The following is a 16536-nucleotide window of genomic DNA, read 5'->3' as shown; positions in this document are numbered from 1 at the left end:
CCAGATTCTGGTTAATATGGTAAATTCAGTATTTTTCTTTATATCCTGTTTTTCTTTTATGTATGGTATTACTACTTGTTGCAGCAAACACAGGGATCATAAAAACTTCATTGAATATAATCACTATTGCAGGAGTGTGAAAACTACCAATTTTCCAGTTTCATTGTAACATGTCCAGGTGATGAACTAAAAAGGTGATTACTGTCATAGCAGTGTACATATACTGAGCATTTTAATTCTACACAATTACTAATGAGCATTTTATTGAAAAAGAAAGAATTCTGCAATCTAATGTATGTTTCTCACATTAAAAGAATTTACTGAAATAAATGAAAGCCAATAGAAAGAGCTTGTGTGGTTACATGACTGTTATTTTCCTGCATAGGCTACTTCAATTATTTAATGTTTGACTGATATGAAAGCTTGAAAAATGTCTTTACTTTAAAGGTAATCAACACATAGAGAAGAGAAATGTACCATATCTATTCCACACTGATTAAACAGACAAGTCATAAGATTAGAAATACAATCAGCTGTTCTCAGTCATTGTTGCCATGAGCTGTGGACCTCCAATATGGCCGCCAGAGGGCAGCATCCATCAGCTGAAAGCCCTCTATAGAATATGATAACCTGATCCTCCTCCAGAAATGTCCTCTGTCAGCAGTCTGCTGTTCAGAGAGCAGTTCCTCTGTTCTTTCTGTCTGGATGTGCTCAACAATTCACACAACTTGTGTAAAACCTGAATCACACACACTGGGAGACGAGGATCACACTCTGAATGTACAACAAATCAGAGAAGCAACAACACACGCATTCATGGACACACACACTCTGACACACACTGTAATGATTAAGATGTAATAAAGATAGAGTTGCTGTCTCTTTCTGTCTGGCCAGGTGTGTGTTGCTGTATGAACAGCTGCACAGGAAGAGTGACAACAATACAGCAGACTGATACTGTGATGACAACTGGGAAATTCTCTTTTCCTTTCCACCGTCCAGGGAGGTCAGAGGTGTCGATGTAGTCATGTCCAACACTGACTGAGGAAACAAAACATTACCAGTTTACCTGCAGTAAGAGGCGGAGCAACACTGGAGAGACAGGAGTGTTTCAACGTCACATTCCTGAAGTCAAATTGAAAGTAACTCAGAGCGACAGCACTGCTGCAGTTAGAAGAGTCTCTCTCTTTCTCTCAAAAGAAAAATAAACCTAAGTTCATCAGGCCTTTTTCAACAATACAGCAGAGTCTTAGACGTACACAGGTGAGTACAGCAGATAATATTTACTGTTTAAACAGAGAGCAGTGACACATAATTGAGCTGTATCCAGATGGGATGTTTCCCTGTGTTCATAATAGACTGACACTTCAAGTTTCAATTAAGTGCAATTAATTATTTTTTTTACTAAAATTACTTTTGTTAGTATTCCAATAATCTAACTTTGATATCTGTTTATACATAAAGTAGGCCTAAGGCTTCTCTGGTGCCTTGATCTCACAGTATAAAACATAATATTCTGCTGTAGAGTGACCATTTTAAATTCCGAAAAAAATGTCTTTGGTGACAATGACAACATTAGGCTACATAGGTGGTCACCTGTGTATAATAGGCTGTCACTTTGCTTTAACAAATACAAACTCCCTCTAAAATGTATTTTTTAATACATTTTGAGAACAAAATAAATAGCTGTCCCGCTCAGAGAAGAATTTGAGTCAAGAGGGCACAGAAAATGTGACACAGCAACTGCTAAACTTTCCTCTATATTGCAGGTGCAACTCGTATAATACTCGGGTTCAACTGTGAATGAAGCATCATGCTCTTTTTAATCCATTATTTCTATACATTACCTTCAAGCTGCGGCTGAGTAACGCATGCATGCGAGGGCTGGTGATCCATGTGAAGGGTCGTGTTTGGAGCTGAACAACTAGCTTGAACATCTTCAACAGATGCTGTAGATATTTCACAATCCATTAACTCCTGTATACCATCTGCTGTTTTCCCCAGTTTCACAGGTTTCCACATTTACTACACACAGGTAAAGAAATTAATTACTTGCTTGCCACTTCATAACCACTATTTGGGGGCAACATCTATCATTCGTTTAAGCAATGACAAGCAGTAACACACTATTAGCCTATAGGCTGTTGAAAGAATAGCCTATAGGGCCCACCAGGCCCAAAGCTGCACGGCTTTGTGAGGGCTGCCCACTAGGGCCCCAAACGTTTGGGCCCACACGTGGCCACCATCTCACAAGGGGCCTAATTTTCAGCCCACAGTGGCCCCACATGGGTCCAAAAAGGGCTTGTTTGCATGTTTTCCCTGCACTTGGACATTCCAAAAACACACAACTTGTTTAAAGGATTCAAAATGTAATTAATATTAAAGATATTTATACAATAAAACCATGCATATAACACTTTAAATAGTAAATAAAAAAAACAAGGAAGATCATTTAAATAGCAAAGAAAAGCTATGCAACCTCAGCCACAGTATATCAGCTGATTCAATCACAGCATATGTGCTGACACAAAATGTTATTCACTAAGGTGGATAGATCCCTGTGCACAGAATGTTCAAAAAGTTAATCTTATGTTTTCTGAAAGAGGGTTATGTTAATGCAAGTCAGGTTCTGCAGACTGAAGATGCTCCAAAAGCACTCTGAGGCCATAAGCCGGGACATGTTGGAGGTGACAGCGTTGTTCTCTGATGTCTTGAGGGTGGTGAGGAGTAGATGCATACCTGATAGATGTCTATGGAACTATACAAGATATGCAAAGTGAAAAGATGGATATGAACAGATAATTATATACACAGAAACTGTAACATGAATTTATGTAGAGGACACTTACCTCATCTGTGCCAATCCAGTTTGTAAGTGGTTTCTCCTTACAACCTGTCAGTCTGAGAGCTGTACTTCTATGGTCTTCTCATGGATGCCCGAAACAAAAATACGCATGAGAATATTTACTGACTCAACGAGTCTCAATTAGAATTATAGTATGTAGAGAATGGGTCACAACATTTACATCACAGAAAGACAATATGTTCAGATAAACTAAGTGCATACCTAGACCAACAAATGAACAGAAGCATTGTGGCAACATCTAGCTATATCTAGCTAGCCAGCTACAGCACTGTTTGTAAATGTGTGAATTAATACCAAAATTGATTTGAAAGCTTGTCAGTTCGCCTGGCAGTGGGTGTTAGCTTATTTATCTAGCTAGATACATAGCTTAATGCTTTGACCTCGCCATCTTTTCTTTTCAACATGATAAATGCTTAATGCAATTATAAATCAAGTCTTTCAGCTGCAATACATTCCCGTGAATGCTCACAAACAATTTTGGGTATGACTGGTGGCGTTAATTGAAGCCCAAATCGAATTGTTTAGGTAACTTATCAGCTAACTAGCTAGCAGCGATTGCTAACGTTAGCGCGCTAGCTAACGATTAGCTTGTGAAGTGAAATTTTAGTAGAAATCCAACAGCTGGCCAACTAACGTTATAACCCAGTCCCTTCGTGCTTTCGAACATCTGATTCTAGCACTTTAAGCTAACGTTAGCTAAGTAGCCTCAGGCTGAAACAACTAATGTTCACATAAGGTAGAGTGACATCAAAAACGCACCCAAATGCTCACTCAAACGTCAACTAACATTACCTATCGTTTACTTAGCTGAAGTTGGCAAGTTACACCAAATTCAGTCGTCATAGTTAATACTTTATTTGGTTAGCCAACTAGCTAACAAAGTCACATTTCAGCTACTGAAAACTGGTTTGTTTGGTTAGCTGTAGGATATTAGACACAGACTAAATCATTTGGCCTGTAATTATGCTTTCAATGTTATATTTTTGGGGACAGTATGACAAAAATAGCAATACTCACAGCACACGGTGTCCCCCCTGGAGTCATGCGACAGTTGTTGAGGCTCAGTAAAAAAAATCTAGTACCTAATAAAAATAAATAAATTAAAGAAAACAATAAAATAAATAATGTTTTGATATTTCACTTGCTGGTAAAAAAAAGTCCTATTGTTAAGGCAGTCATCCAAAAAGGAGAGGCATCTGCCATTGGTGTTCATCTTCAAATCTTTACATCCAGATATTCAAATATCACTGAGTCAAGCCAATATGCAGATTATGTGCATAGCCAGTTTAAAATATACCATTACAGAAAGCCAGTATGGGCTTTGTGTGGGCTGGCCCAAGTGTGGGCAGCCCACAAAAAACCCATACGGGGCCTATAGGAGGGAAAAGACTGTGGGCCCCGCATGGGCAAAACCACAGTGGGCCCTTGTGGGAATAGAGTGGGTTTACCCCAGTTCACACTGCCCACAAAAACCCCACAGTGGCCCTGCAGGGGCTTGTTTGGGACATTATTTCACCAAATAACATAGTTCTTGAGTAGCAGGTAAATGACGTGTGTGCTAAATGACACATCACAATCTGATTTAGTAAGATTTACCTTCAGTTCATGTCAGTTTAACCCTTCCTGTATCTTCATAATGTGTCATAAGTAACACTAGCTAGTCAAGGGTCTTATTTTTCCTTTTATCAACCAATATCGCACTCTATTTTTTTTTATATTCTTCACAGAAATATCAATAGCTACTGTTAAATGTCACTACTGTTAAGTTACTATGGATGTTCTACATGACAGTCGCCCAAGAGGCAAAGCAGCTAAGGGTTAAAGCTTCTTCTTCTTTATGGCTAAGTCATAGCTTAACTGATTTTCTTTATGTCTAAATAACCATAAATATTTATGAAATTTGCTACTTAGCTTCTCAAATATGTATGAATTCATTTTACCTGCCTTTTGGTAGGAAAGTCATCAAAAAACTCGTATCAAAAGACTGTAAATCACCTTAGAAAATGTGTGTTTTGTTTGCTAACCTTTGTGCTGTTGGTCATTGTGTTTACCGGATTTTTTTCTTCCAACAGCAGCCAAACGTGCCTCGGCCAATCAGAAGCGAGGGGCGGGACTATCCGTTTTCTAAAGACCGTTATTTAATGTGTGTCCTTGATGATACAAACCAGCCGCAGGTATCGGACTTGACATTGTTTAATCTTCACTCGTGTTTTACATGTTTATCAGCCAATTGTGTGTAGCCACGAACTGAACATGTTAAACTGGACATGTAAGTCTACAATTGGAAAACCGTTGGGAGTAAACATTCCGTCATTGGTTCAGAGTGGAGCCGTGGGGAGCAGCGATAGGTCCAGCCGGCCGATGCCCCGCCCCCGCGAACGGGATGTGATTAAAGACGAACTGTCACTCGCTCTACCTGCCGGACTGCATCACACACCTGTGGATCCCATAGACATCAATACTGCACTGCACATCACCACAGAGCTCATATTATTCAGCAGCCAGCAAGAATGAAGCGATTGTGGATAGGGGGGTTGATATGCGCTCTTCTAGCGTTCAGTAAGTATTGCATTGAATAAATTTGGTATTGCATGTAATTGATACTGTGCACACATGATGATGAGGATATGGCATAGTACATCACCAAGTAGTGTAGTGTTCAATGTAATTGCTTTTTTTAAATGTAGAGAGCCTGCAATTACTTAGATTCAAATGGTAATGTTATATACTGAACATTTCTGTCATGTAGCCTATATTGATGCAGTGGGTTAGTTACAGCACTTAGGTGATATCCCTCCTTTGTAACTGAGTCAGATCTCCGTTCTCAGTTTAGACTAGATCTCACTTTAGAGTACCAATGCAATATGTGACTGAGTTTTGTCTCTCATGCATGGTTTTGTTGGTTTCGCTGTACATTTTTCAGTAATGAATAACGCTGGTAAGACATGCAAGGACTTATATTTCAAAAAGCTCAATATCCACTTTGGAAAAAAGTCATTAGCCTACTTGAAGTTCATCACTAAATATTTAGAAAATTCTAGAGGATACAGTCTTTAAATGTGTTAATTTTATCAACCCATACTTAGGTTATCCACACTTTAAAAAGCAGCAACTGTTTTCTGCTCTAGTTTCTCTGCATTTTGTCAGAGAACCTGTGACACTTGTTTCAGATATTGGATATCTCAGTTTGGAATTAACCTGTTGATATTACTGTATTATATGAAGTTACATTTCCACTACCTACACCTAATAATGTAAATGCATAGTTGTTCAGACATGTTCTCTTTATCAGATTACACATCAGTAACTATTACAAACAAGGCCAGGTAGAGCCTGTAATTAAACCATGCAGACAGATAGATAAGTTAAAGTTGAAATGGAAAGAGTGCTACTGATCCAACATAATGATTAGTTTGTAGGTCTTGTTCTGATCCGTGTTGTCTGATCATCCTCAGCATCAGTCAGAGCGGAGGACGAGGTGGAAATCGATGGGAAAGTGGAGGAAGACCTGGGCAAAAGCAGGGAGGGGTCGCGCACTGATGATGAAGTCGTCCAGAGGTTAGTGTGTCTTTTCCAGACGTGTCTCTCTTTGGAGATACCTTGGATAACTGTTAGGGTCCACTGGTGGTAAATTCAACATTCATGTGATACACCATGTAGCACTTGTTTCAATAAAAATGCCAATTTTTTTTAACTTGTTTGCTATTCCTGCAGTCTTACTTGTCAAATATGCAGTGTGTGGAGGAGAGCAGTATGCCAAATTTAGAAGTGGACTCCTACAGTGCAGAAAAGATACTGAGTCATGTTCTGCAACTTATGTTACAACTGTAAACATAACTGCCTATTAACATAATAATAATTTGCAAATGTGATAACTTTTTTCATATTCATCAATATGATAATTACTCCATTAATGGCTTTTATTACATTAGTAGGAAGGTTGAAAATGTCAGATTTGAAAAATGTAATAATGGAGCTGATAAGTTAACCATCAAAGTAAATACATATTTATCCTTTTTTAGACATAGCATCTTAATTATTAACCAAACCTGTGAATGGATTGACTTTTGACTGTTATTACATTATCAGTTCAGTTGTTACGTCTTTGAACAGTGAAAACTTCAACCTTCCTGTTAATATAAAAAGACACAATAATGTCACAATTATCACATTGACAGGAAAAAAGTGATTACATTTATGGTAGGTAACTTTTATTACATTAACAGAATTATTACACTATTAGCTGCAAATTGTTATTCCATTAGTGGGGAATTATTACATTTACAGTTGTAACAAGGTATGTACTGTGTTTTCTGATAAGCAAGACAACAGTAAATAGCCAGAATTTGGGAAGGAGTTTGACATGATGCTCTCTTTCATACAAAGAAATAAAGAGAACGGCACGTGTCTCTAAATACTTCAGGAGCTCTTGGCCACACAGTGAGGCCTAACTGTAGAAAATGTATCTCAAATATCTTATGTAAACCCCAAAGGGCGACCCATTTGCCTCGAGGCTACTTCTCTTATCCAAGTACAAACTCATGTAGAGTCACCATATCCATATCCTTATTTATACTAAGGCTGAGTGAGATTTAGCTTAACACCCAGAACCTTCCCCTACTTAAAGGTTAGTCCCCTTTTCTCAAAATGACTCGTTTGTTGCTATCCTTGATTCTTTTTCCAGGGAAGAGGAGGCGATCCAGCTGGACGGCCTGAACGCAGCACAGATAAAGGAAATCCGGGAGAAATCAGAAAAGCATGTCTTCCAAGCTGAGGTGAACAGAATGATGAAGCTGATCATCAACTCCCTGTACAAGAACAAAGAGGTGCGTACCTGCAAAACAAAGCTCTCTGAAGGCTTCGGTGGAGATTTCCAGATTTTTGAATTTGGCACCTTAGTTATTGATACATTTCACAGAAGAAGAGAATGTTTTGTTGAATCTTTTCTCTGTTTCCAGATCTTCCTGAGGGAACTGATCTCCAACGCTTCCGATGCCCTGGATAAGATCCGCTTGCTTTCCCTGACCGATGAAAACATGGCTGGTAATGAAGAGCTGAGTGTGAAGATCAAGGTGAGTGTCTGACCTCGACTTGAGCTTTTATTGTTTTGTTTTCAGTCCACTGGGAGTTCAGGAGTGAAACCTGACACTGAGCAACGCTGAGATCTGACATCCATACATGTACATTGTTGTATTTGCACAGTGAATAACACAAGATAAACTCACTAGACAGACAAGACATAAAACCAGTTCTTCATTTTGTCTATTGGTGAAACTGGGGCAACTTAACTCTGTTCCACTAAGAAATGCATTGTCATCGTATGCCACAGTGTTGCTGTCTGATCTGTTCTGATGAAAATTTTATGAAAAATATTCTTTGAGAGGAACTGAAACATAGGTTTTCTTTTTCTGTATTTTACTTTCTTGCAACCGTTTTTCTTTAGAGTGAACATTCATTTTTGATCAAATAACAGAAACCCAGTCTCATTATATTTGACAAGAAACCTATTTTACATCAGCAAATGTTTGATCCAAATGCACTTTTTCGATTCACTAATTAACAATTCAAACAAAATAATCTATTGACCCCTGTTATGTAATATACCATTTTAAAAAGTATGAATGCAAAGACCAATAATGAATGAAAAACAAATGAACTCTTTCCCACAATGTGCTTGTTTTTCCATGTTGGGTCACATTTGTGTTGATTTTACTGTTGACTTAATTGGACATGCAATTGAAAAACAAAACAAAACCAAATGTTGCCGTCTCTTTTCACCTCCAGGCCGACAAGGAGAACAACATGCTCCACGTCTCGGACAGCGGCATCGGCATGACGAAGGAGGATCTGGTGAAGAACCTGGGCACCATCGCCAAGTCCGGCACCAGCGAGTTCCTCAGCAAGATGACGGAGATGCAGACGGAGGGCCGGTCCACCTCGGAGCTGATTGGCCAGTTCGGCGTGGGCTTCTACTCCGCCTTCCTGGTGGCCGACCGGGTCGTCGTCACGTCAAAACACAACAACGGCACCCAGCACATCTGGGAGTCCGACTCCAACCGGTTCTCCGTCATCGAGGATCCCCGCGGAAACACGCTGGGCAGGGGCACCACCATCACGTGAGTCGCCATGGCAACTACTTTAAGCAGTACATGTTGATAGATAAATTCATGTTTGCCTGTATTGTATCAAAGCTTTAAATATAGTAACTGGGTTTTTCAAATTCTGTCATTACTGGGCTTGTAAAGCTGTCACAAGACCTTGCCAAATTGCCCAATTCAATTTCCAACTAAAAGGATAAAAATTTGACTCAGTTACTTACTGCACAAATCAACTTTGCACTTTGGTAGCAAGAGGGAACTGTTTGAAAAATTTGAACTTCTGAACTTCATTTGAAATTTGAGCAATACCCAGAAATGTATTCACTACTTTTCAGTTTTGTTAGTGCAAACTTAATTTTAAAAAGTAGAAAAAAGTCATGCAGAAAACATAAGTCTGCTTGATATAAATGGAATTGGTTTCCTGTTTTAAAAACAGAGCAATAGTCTTGCATTGCATTTTAAAACAATGACAACACACTTAGCAGCACAAACCATATTACTGTGGCATCATGTTTTTGAAGTGGGTAACGCAAAAGTAATGAGTTACTTCTAATAAAGACTACCTTGTAACGTAACAGGTTACTTTTTAAGGCAAATAATGCAGTTAAATACCTAATAGTAACTTTGCCCAGCACTGTTTGGGAGACAGTTTGGGAGTTTGCTTTTGAAATCATATTTTGCCCAGAAAGACAAAATTAACAACAAACACTGAGACCGTGTCTAATACTTTGGTCTCTTTCTCCAGTCTGGTGATGAAAGAGGAGGCATCAGACTTCTTAGAGCTGGAAACCATCAAGGACCTGGTGAAAAAATACTCCCAGTTCATCAACTTCCCCATCTACGTGTGGAGCAGCAAGGTGAGACACGTCCACACGTCTTCTGTACCGTTCAAACAAAGACACTGTTGCTCCTCAGGTGCGTCGCTGCTGTATTCGGAAGCAGCGTGTTGATCGGTAGTCGTACAAAAGCTGGTGTTAAAGTGTTTGGATACAACCTGAATAAACATGTTCCTCACTGCCTTGTTCAGACAGAAGAATCCACTGTGGAGGAAGCTGAAGCTGAGTCGCAAAAGAAGGAAGAAGACGCCACGGAGGACGAGGCTAAGGTGGAGGAAGAGGAGGAAAATAAACACAACTCCGTCAAGTTCAAGTTCCAGAAGGCAGGCGGCCATTTTCTATCCCTGTTTAACTACCAGTGTCAGCAATAACACGCTAAACTGATGCCAAGCTGCTGCAGCATGGGTGATTGTGTTCTTCTTGTGGTGTTTCTTTGCAGAAGACTGTGTGGGACTGGGAGCTGATGAACAGCATCAAACCCATCTGGCAGAGACCAGCCAAGGAGGTGGAGGAGGATGAATACAAGGCCTTCTACAAGACCTTCTCCAGGGTGAGTCCCATTAATACACGCAACAAGACAGATCACTCCAAATCACTGCACAAGCCCTGGAAAAAGTCTATATTCACAACAAGGTCTCCAAAAAGAGTCTGAGTGATACGCAGAAACACACATGAACTCAGTTTGGACAAGGTGTAACATGCCTCCTAATGTTGGGACAATATGCATGACTGTAGCACTAAAAGTCTATAATTTGTGAGAAAATAAGGTGGGATGGCAGCAGGATGGCATAGTGATTAGGGAGAACGTCCCTTAAAGAAAATAAATGACCCTAAAACCCTTTGACACTGATTAAAAAACAGGTATTGGTGATTTTCTGGACACATTTTGTCGTGGCGGATTTCTGTTATTCCCACGGAGAAGTGGCCAAAGGCAAACAATGTCATTTCAAAGTATTTCCATTGCAGCTACAATGGAGTTTAATAGCAGTTTCAGCGATCTAAAACATCAGCGGTAAACGTCAGGTTTTGGTGTCAGTCCCTCAGAATCAGAGAGCGAGGGCTTCTTTCTAGAGCCGCCATTTTGCACCAAGAGACGTTCAACAATCATACAGGGAGAAATCCATCGTAGAAGAGGAAAAAAGGAAGCAAACAAGCACACAAGATGAAATTTCTCCTTTGTTGGATCAGTACAAGATCAAGTATAACACGTACAACTTTTTGGAGACTGTGATGCCTGTTTTAAGTCTCTCTTGTGATTTGTTTTCCTTTCCCAGGACACTGAAGACCCTCTGTCCCACATCCACTTCACCGCAGAGGGAGAAGTCACCTTCAAGTCCATCCTCTTCGTTCCGGCCGAAGCCCCGAGAAATCTCTTTAACGAGTACGGCTCCAAGATGAACGAGTACATCAAGGTACCACAGATGCTGTATTATTAACATATTGGTGTAATTTTTACCCAGTGGTGAAGTTCTTTGGATTTAAATTCTTTAAAATGTCTTTCTTTTAGCTATTTGTCCGTAGAGTTTTCATCACTGATGACTTCCAGGACATAATGCCCACGTACCTCCACTTTGTGAAGGGTGTGGTGAGTAATTTTCATTATATAAACAAGTGCACCAGTGCTTTCTAAGTGCTCAGGTGGAGGGGTGGGGGGGTATGCATGATTGGAGTGAGTGAAACTACGTTGACTTTAGAAACTCCACCTGTTAACACCAAAGTTCTGTGGTAGCAATAACAGTGTTGCATGGCAAAAAGCGTTACACATGAACAAATTAAGGAATGAACTAGGGCTGCAACTAACGATTATTTTCATTTGATTATTTTTTCCAATTAATCAATTAATCATTTAGTCTATAAAATGTAAAAAACAATGACAAATGCCTCATCACAAGTTACCAGAGCCCAAAGTGATTCTTAAAATTGCTGACTTAGTTTGACCAGCAGTCAAAAAAACTACAAATATTAGTTTTATAATGACATAAAACAGAGAAAAGCAGCAAATCTTAGCATTTGTGAAGCTGTAACCAGCAAATGTTTGATATTTTTACTTGATTAATGACTAAAACGATTAATCAATTATAAAATTATAATTGATTTTCTGTCGATTGACTAATCGATTAATAAACTAATCGTTTCAGCACTAGAATGAACAAACAAACGCACAGAGCCACCAGTTCTTATAGCACCTAAAAGCTCCTCCTCTACCACTTTAATCATAAAAAACTGGAGGATTAAGACTGATTGAATATTAATTTTGTTTTTTTTCCTTTCAGGTTGACTCTGATGATCTTCCTTTGAACGTGTCCAGAGAAACTCTCCAGCAACACAAGCTGCTGAAGGTGAGTCCCTCCGTTTGAGTCATGCAGCGCTCCTTTACACCTCCGTACTCCTTCAGTCAGCCCCAGTACATCTAACATTTCCCCGTCCCGTCTGCCAGATCATCCGCAAGAAGCTGGTGCGTAAGACCCTGGACATGATCAAGAAGATCTCGGAGGAGCAGTACACCGGCAAGTTCTGGAAGGAGTTCGGCACCAACGTCAAGCTGGGCGTGATCGAGGACCCGGCCAACAGGACCCGCCTGGCCAAGCTGCTGCGCTTCCCCACCTCCCACAGCGAGACGGGCCTGTCCAGCCTGGAGCAGTATGTGGAGCGCATGAAGGAGAAGCAGGACAAGATCTACTTCATGGGGGGAACCAGCAGGAGGGAGGTAAGACTCGAGCGTTAAGGATCAGGGTCTGTTTTGTATGTAAAAGTCTGCGATATTCTTGCTTTTTTGATTCTGGTGACATCTTTGGCTCTACGCGCTCATTGCTGTGGTGTTTCTGCACTGCTCTTCCCTGAGATCACCCGTCAATCAACTGTGACGTCTTTTTCCTTGGAGTTTCTGTAGGTGGCGCTAACCCTAACCCTCCAAACAAACTGGAAACATAAAGCTACCAGACACCGGCTATTTAGAACAGACAACGGAAAAGCTTTCATGAACTAATTATAGGCTTAATCACTATTGTGTTATATCAATCAGCAACAGAGTAGCAACATCAGAATTTATCGAAATAGTTTGTGTTGATGATCATGTTCAAAAAGTTAGTGAGAACATTACTTTGGAACAAATTGAGAAGTGGCCAGTATTAAGACATTTGAGCTAGTGCCACGTATATCCTATGATGTTTTGACTGTGGATTATTACTTCAGTATTTATCTGACACTCTTATCCAGATATCCAGATATCCAGAGTACAACAGTAGAACGGCAGAATAAGCTTAATTTCCAAGATGTGATGACAAGGCCAAGCAGTCTGTGTAGAGAGAGAGAGAACGGCCTGGCACATCTCTTTTCCCCTGTTAAATATTCAATTTTGTGTATGCAGATCAGAAGTTAGCTGTCTCTGAATCTGCCAAAGATCACCTTAGAGTCTTAATGCTCCGTCCTCTCTGTGTATACTCAGGTTGAGTCTTCTCCATTTGTGGAGCGGCTGCTGAAGAAAGGCTACGAGGTGATCTACCTGACGGAGGCGGTGGACGAGTACTGCATCCAGGCCATGCCCGAGTTCGACGGCAAGCGCTTCCAGGACGTCGCCAAGGAGGACGTCCGGTTCGACGAGAGCGAGCGGGCCAAGGAGAACAGGAAGGAACTGGAGAAGGAGTTCGAACCGCTCACCACCTGGATGAAGGACAAGGCCCTGAAAGACAAGGTTGGTCCTTTTTCTATATTCCAATGGTTCACAGCACATCCTCTTTCTGAGATCATCAGCTTGTATGTTTCATTTATACCATTTCTATCTATTGATCACCTGATTTAAAGGGGCATAAAGTAATCTGCCTTCTACAGACCTCTAGTAGCGAACAGTACAAACTGCAACAACATCAACAACATCGACATTCCAGAATTTCCCTCAGAGGATCAATAAAGTGCAATTTTATCTTCTCTTATCTTGTCTTCCATCCCTCCCATCCCCTTGAGTTTCGGTGGCCTGTAAATGACATAAACAATAACATTTTCACAAGAGATGAGTAAGCTAGCTTATTACAGCAGAGATCCAACAGAAACATCTAGTGAAGAGGCAATTTAACGCAAAACACTGTAATCATAATACTGTTTTGTCATTTGGTTTTATGGAATGAAAACAAGGCTTTTTAACCTTTGTAGCCGAAATGTGCCGCTCACTCCCTCGTAGCACCATCCTCCATAAGTTTAAGTTTAAGTTTAACTGTATTTATCCATTTAGGAAATTCATCTGGTCCATAGCGCACAAACATACGCAGTAACAAATGAAAAATTCAACAACATCGGCCATCGTTCGAAGGTTTTTGTCAATGAGTAGGGACAGAAATCTCAGCAGCTGGCGAACTGATCGTTGGTAGTCACTGGTATCGATCAACAACCCTATCAACCCCCCGCAGATACTGTACATTATGGCCACTTTGTGTACGGGGCGCTAAAAAAATTCTACTTTAATAAAGAAAGCTGGATGTGTCGTGCGTCCTCTCCCTAGATCCAGGACGCAGCGGTGTCCCAGAGGCTGACCACGTCCCCCTGCGCCCTGGTGGCCAGCCAGCACGCCTGGTCTGGAAACATGGAGAGGATCATGTACGCACAGGCCTACCAGACAGGAAGAGAGTTCAGCACAAAGTGAGCAAGCGCTTTGACTGTATATCACGCTGAACTCCACCAAGTCTTACCTGGTATAATATACGTTATATTTCAATTTTTTTGGTTCGTCTTTCCCCTACAGCTACTCTGGAAGGCAGAGGAAAACAATGGAGATCAACGCCAAACACCCTCTCATAAAGGAAATGCTCAAGAGAGTAAATGTGAGTGCTTCTGACCACTTCTGTCAGTAGTTTGTTAGATTCAAGTTTTTTGTTTCACTATTTTCCGCCTTTAACTGTCCTTACAACAAAAACCACAACAGTTAGGAATGTAGTGTTTAGCTTTTATGCTAATCTCGAAATACTAATTTGCTATAAAGTTTTAAGAAAAAACTTAGAACACACCTTTTTACTGCTGCTTTTTTTTGGCACTTTTTAAATGTTTCTTCTCTGTTCTTGTGTCCCTTTATGGTTATCACGTTTGTTATTGGCTCTTTGTAAAGCACTTTGGGTTATATTTTTGTATGAAATATGCTATGTAAATCAAATTTTGAGTTCATTTACATTCAATGAACCAACACTTAATAAATCCAAGTGTTCCCTCTGTACTTCCAGAGTGATGCAGATGACCAGACGTTGTCAGACTTGGTGATGGTGCTGTATGAGACGGCCACCCTGCGCTCAGGTTACCAGCTGGCTGACACCAAGGCCTACGCAGACAGGATAGAGCGCATGCTGCGACTCAGCATGGACATCGACCTCAGCGAACAGGTACAGTATGTCTTTATACTATGAAAAACCTTGAGTGGCTCAGTGGTCTAAGGCACGTACCGTATAAACCCAACGTCCTGGGCTCGAATCCGACTCAGGACCTTTGTCACGTCATCCCCCTCTCTCTCGCAAACGTTCTCTCTAAACTTTGAACTATCCAATAAAGGCAAACAAAATAAAAACCTTAGAATATAGCACATCTGCATGCCGTTAAAAGGAGTAGTTCACCCCAAAATGAAAATTCTGTCATTATCTACTCACTCCCATGTCAGTTGAAACCCCACTGAAGTTTGTAGAACTTTTTACAGCTCCAGAAAAAGCATAAAATGTCTCCAAATTTCTCCAAAAAGCTCATGCAGCATAATCCAAGTGTTTTGTAGCCAAACGATTGCACTGGGGGTCCAAAAGTCCATTATTTACCTCAGTATCTGCTTTATTTCCTCACTGATACTGACATATAGCGGCAAGCAGAGTCCTCCGCCAGAGAACTGCAGTCTGTTTGGCTACAAAACACTTGGATTATGCTGCACAAGCTGTTTGGAGAAATTTGATGGACATTTTAGGCTTTCTTTTGGAGCATAACACGGCTCTCTTAAAGCCCAAACCATTTTGGTTTTGGTTTTTTTACTCCTTTAATATTTTGGGGGTAAATTGACCGAGCATTTAGTCTCTTCACATTCATACAGTTACACACATTCTCACCTGGGAACAAAGGTACCTTGACAGAAGTTGTTGAGGAAAGGGAGTTTTTCTTCTTTCACTTTCCTCAACCAGATTTTCTCACCTGGGTCGGGGATTCAAAACCCAAATATCGAAGTAGGGCGCAAAAAAATGTTGTCTTGTTACTTGAAAGGTGTTATTCTTCTTTTTCCTTAAATGACAGTAATATCCTTAATCTTTCCCAGATTGAAGAAGAGGCCGAGGAGGAGCAGGTGGAGAAGGATGAGGAGGAAGTAAAAACAGACAAGGAGGAAGAGAAGGAGGAAGACAAGGAGGAAGAGAAGGAGGAAGACAAGGAGGATTCGGTGAGTAGGGAAGCAGTTTGACAAGAGCGTTTGGGTGAAAGAGAAGTAACACACACAATCAATACATAATACTGAAAAAAATAAATGTTTCCTTCTTTGATATTTCCAGGGTGCCAGAGTGAAAGAAGAGCTGTGAGTCCAATGGAGAGGGGGGGGAAGAGGTGCATGATGGGAGCAACTGGAGAGTTCAGACTGCATGGTGGGCAGGCAAACGCTTGGTGTTTTATATTGGCCTGCTCAAGTTCATGTTAATTTATTTTTTTTACATTCCACATGACTAAATATGTTAATATTTAACTGGCTGGTTATGGAGTGTTTAAGTTACTGTCACGAGAACCATTAAATGTTTTC

The 16536-nt window shown here is 40.5% G+C and overlaps 1 protein-coding gene across 2 annotated transcripts; it reads left to right on the top strand.

Moving 5' to 3' along the window:
* The first annotated feature begins 5299 nt into the window (after positions 1–5299).
* On the top strand, positions 5300–16506 carry LOC139928463 (endoplasmin-like). Of its 2 annotated transcripts, XM_078282009.1 has the most exons (19): positions 5300–5425; positions 6322–6424; positions 7551–7692; positions 7825–7938; positions 8651–8982; positions 9710–9821; positions 9992–10123; positions 10243–10350; positions 11075–11212; positions 11308–11385; positions 12074–12139; positions 12238–12507; positions 13246–13491; positions 14293–14429; positions 14533–14611; positions 15005–15160; positions 16066–16092; positions 16129–16185; positions 16295–16506. In XM_078282009.1, exons 1-19 carry the CDS (start codon positions 5377–5379, stop codon positions 16319–16321), a joined length of 2373 nt encoding a protein of 790 aa, XP_078138135.1. In that variant the 5' UTR covers positions 5300–5376; the 3' UTR covers positions 16322–16506. The 2 variants fall into 2 exon arrangements, with proteins under 2 accessions (XP_078138135.1, XP_071777125.2); XM_071921024.2 differs by having other exon boundaries at positions 16066–16185.
* The last annotated feature ends 30 nt before the right edge of the window (positions 16507–16536 follow it).

The sequence above is a fragment of the Centroberyx gerrardi genome, chromosome 24 (assembly GCF_048128805.1).
Source record: "Centroberyx gerrardi isolate f3 chromosome 24, fCenGer3.hap1.cur.20231027, whole genome shotgun sequence".
In the NCBI taxonomy this organism is placed as follows: Eukaryota; Metazoa; Chordata; class Actinopteri; order Beryciformes; family Berycidae; genus Centroberyx; species Centroberyx gerrardi.
This window is presented reverse-complemented; position numbering and strand designations above follow the sequence as displayed.

Bases quoted from the DNA above. Each gene is read 5' to 3' on its own strand.
- LOC139928463 (XM_071921024.2), top strand. From the start codon at position 5,377: ATGAAGCGATTGTGGATAGGGGGGTTGATATGCGCTCTTCTAGCGTTC. The intron at 5,426-6,321 runs GTAAGTATTGCA...GATCATCCTCAG, and splicing joins ATGCGCTCTTCTAGCGTTCA to CATCAGTCAGAGCGGAGGAC. The intron at 13,492-14,292 runs GTTGGTCCTTTT...TCCTCTCCCTAG, and splicing joins ACAAGGCCCTGAAAGACAAG to ATCCAGGACGCAGCGGTGTC.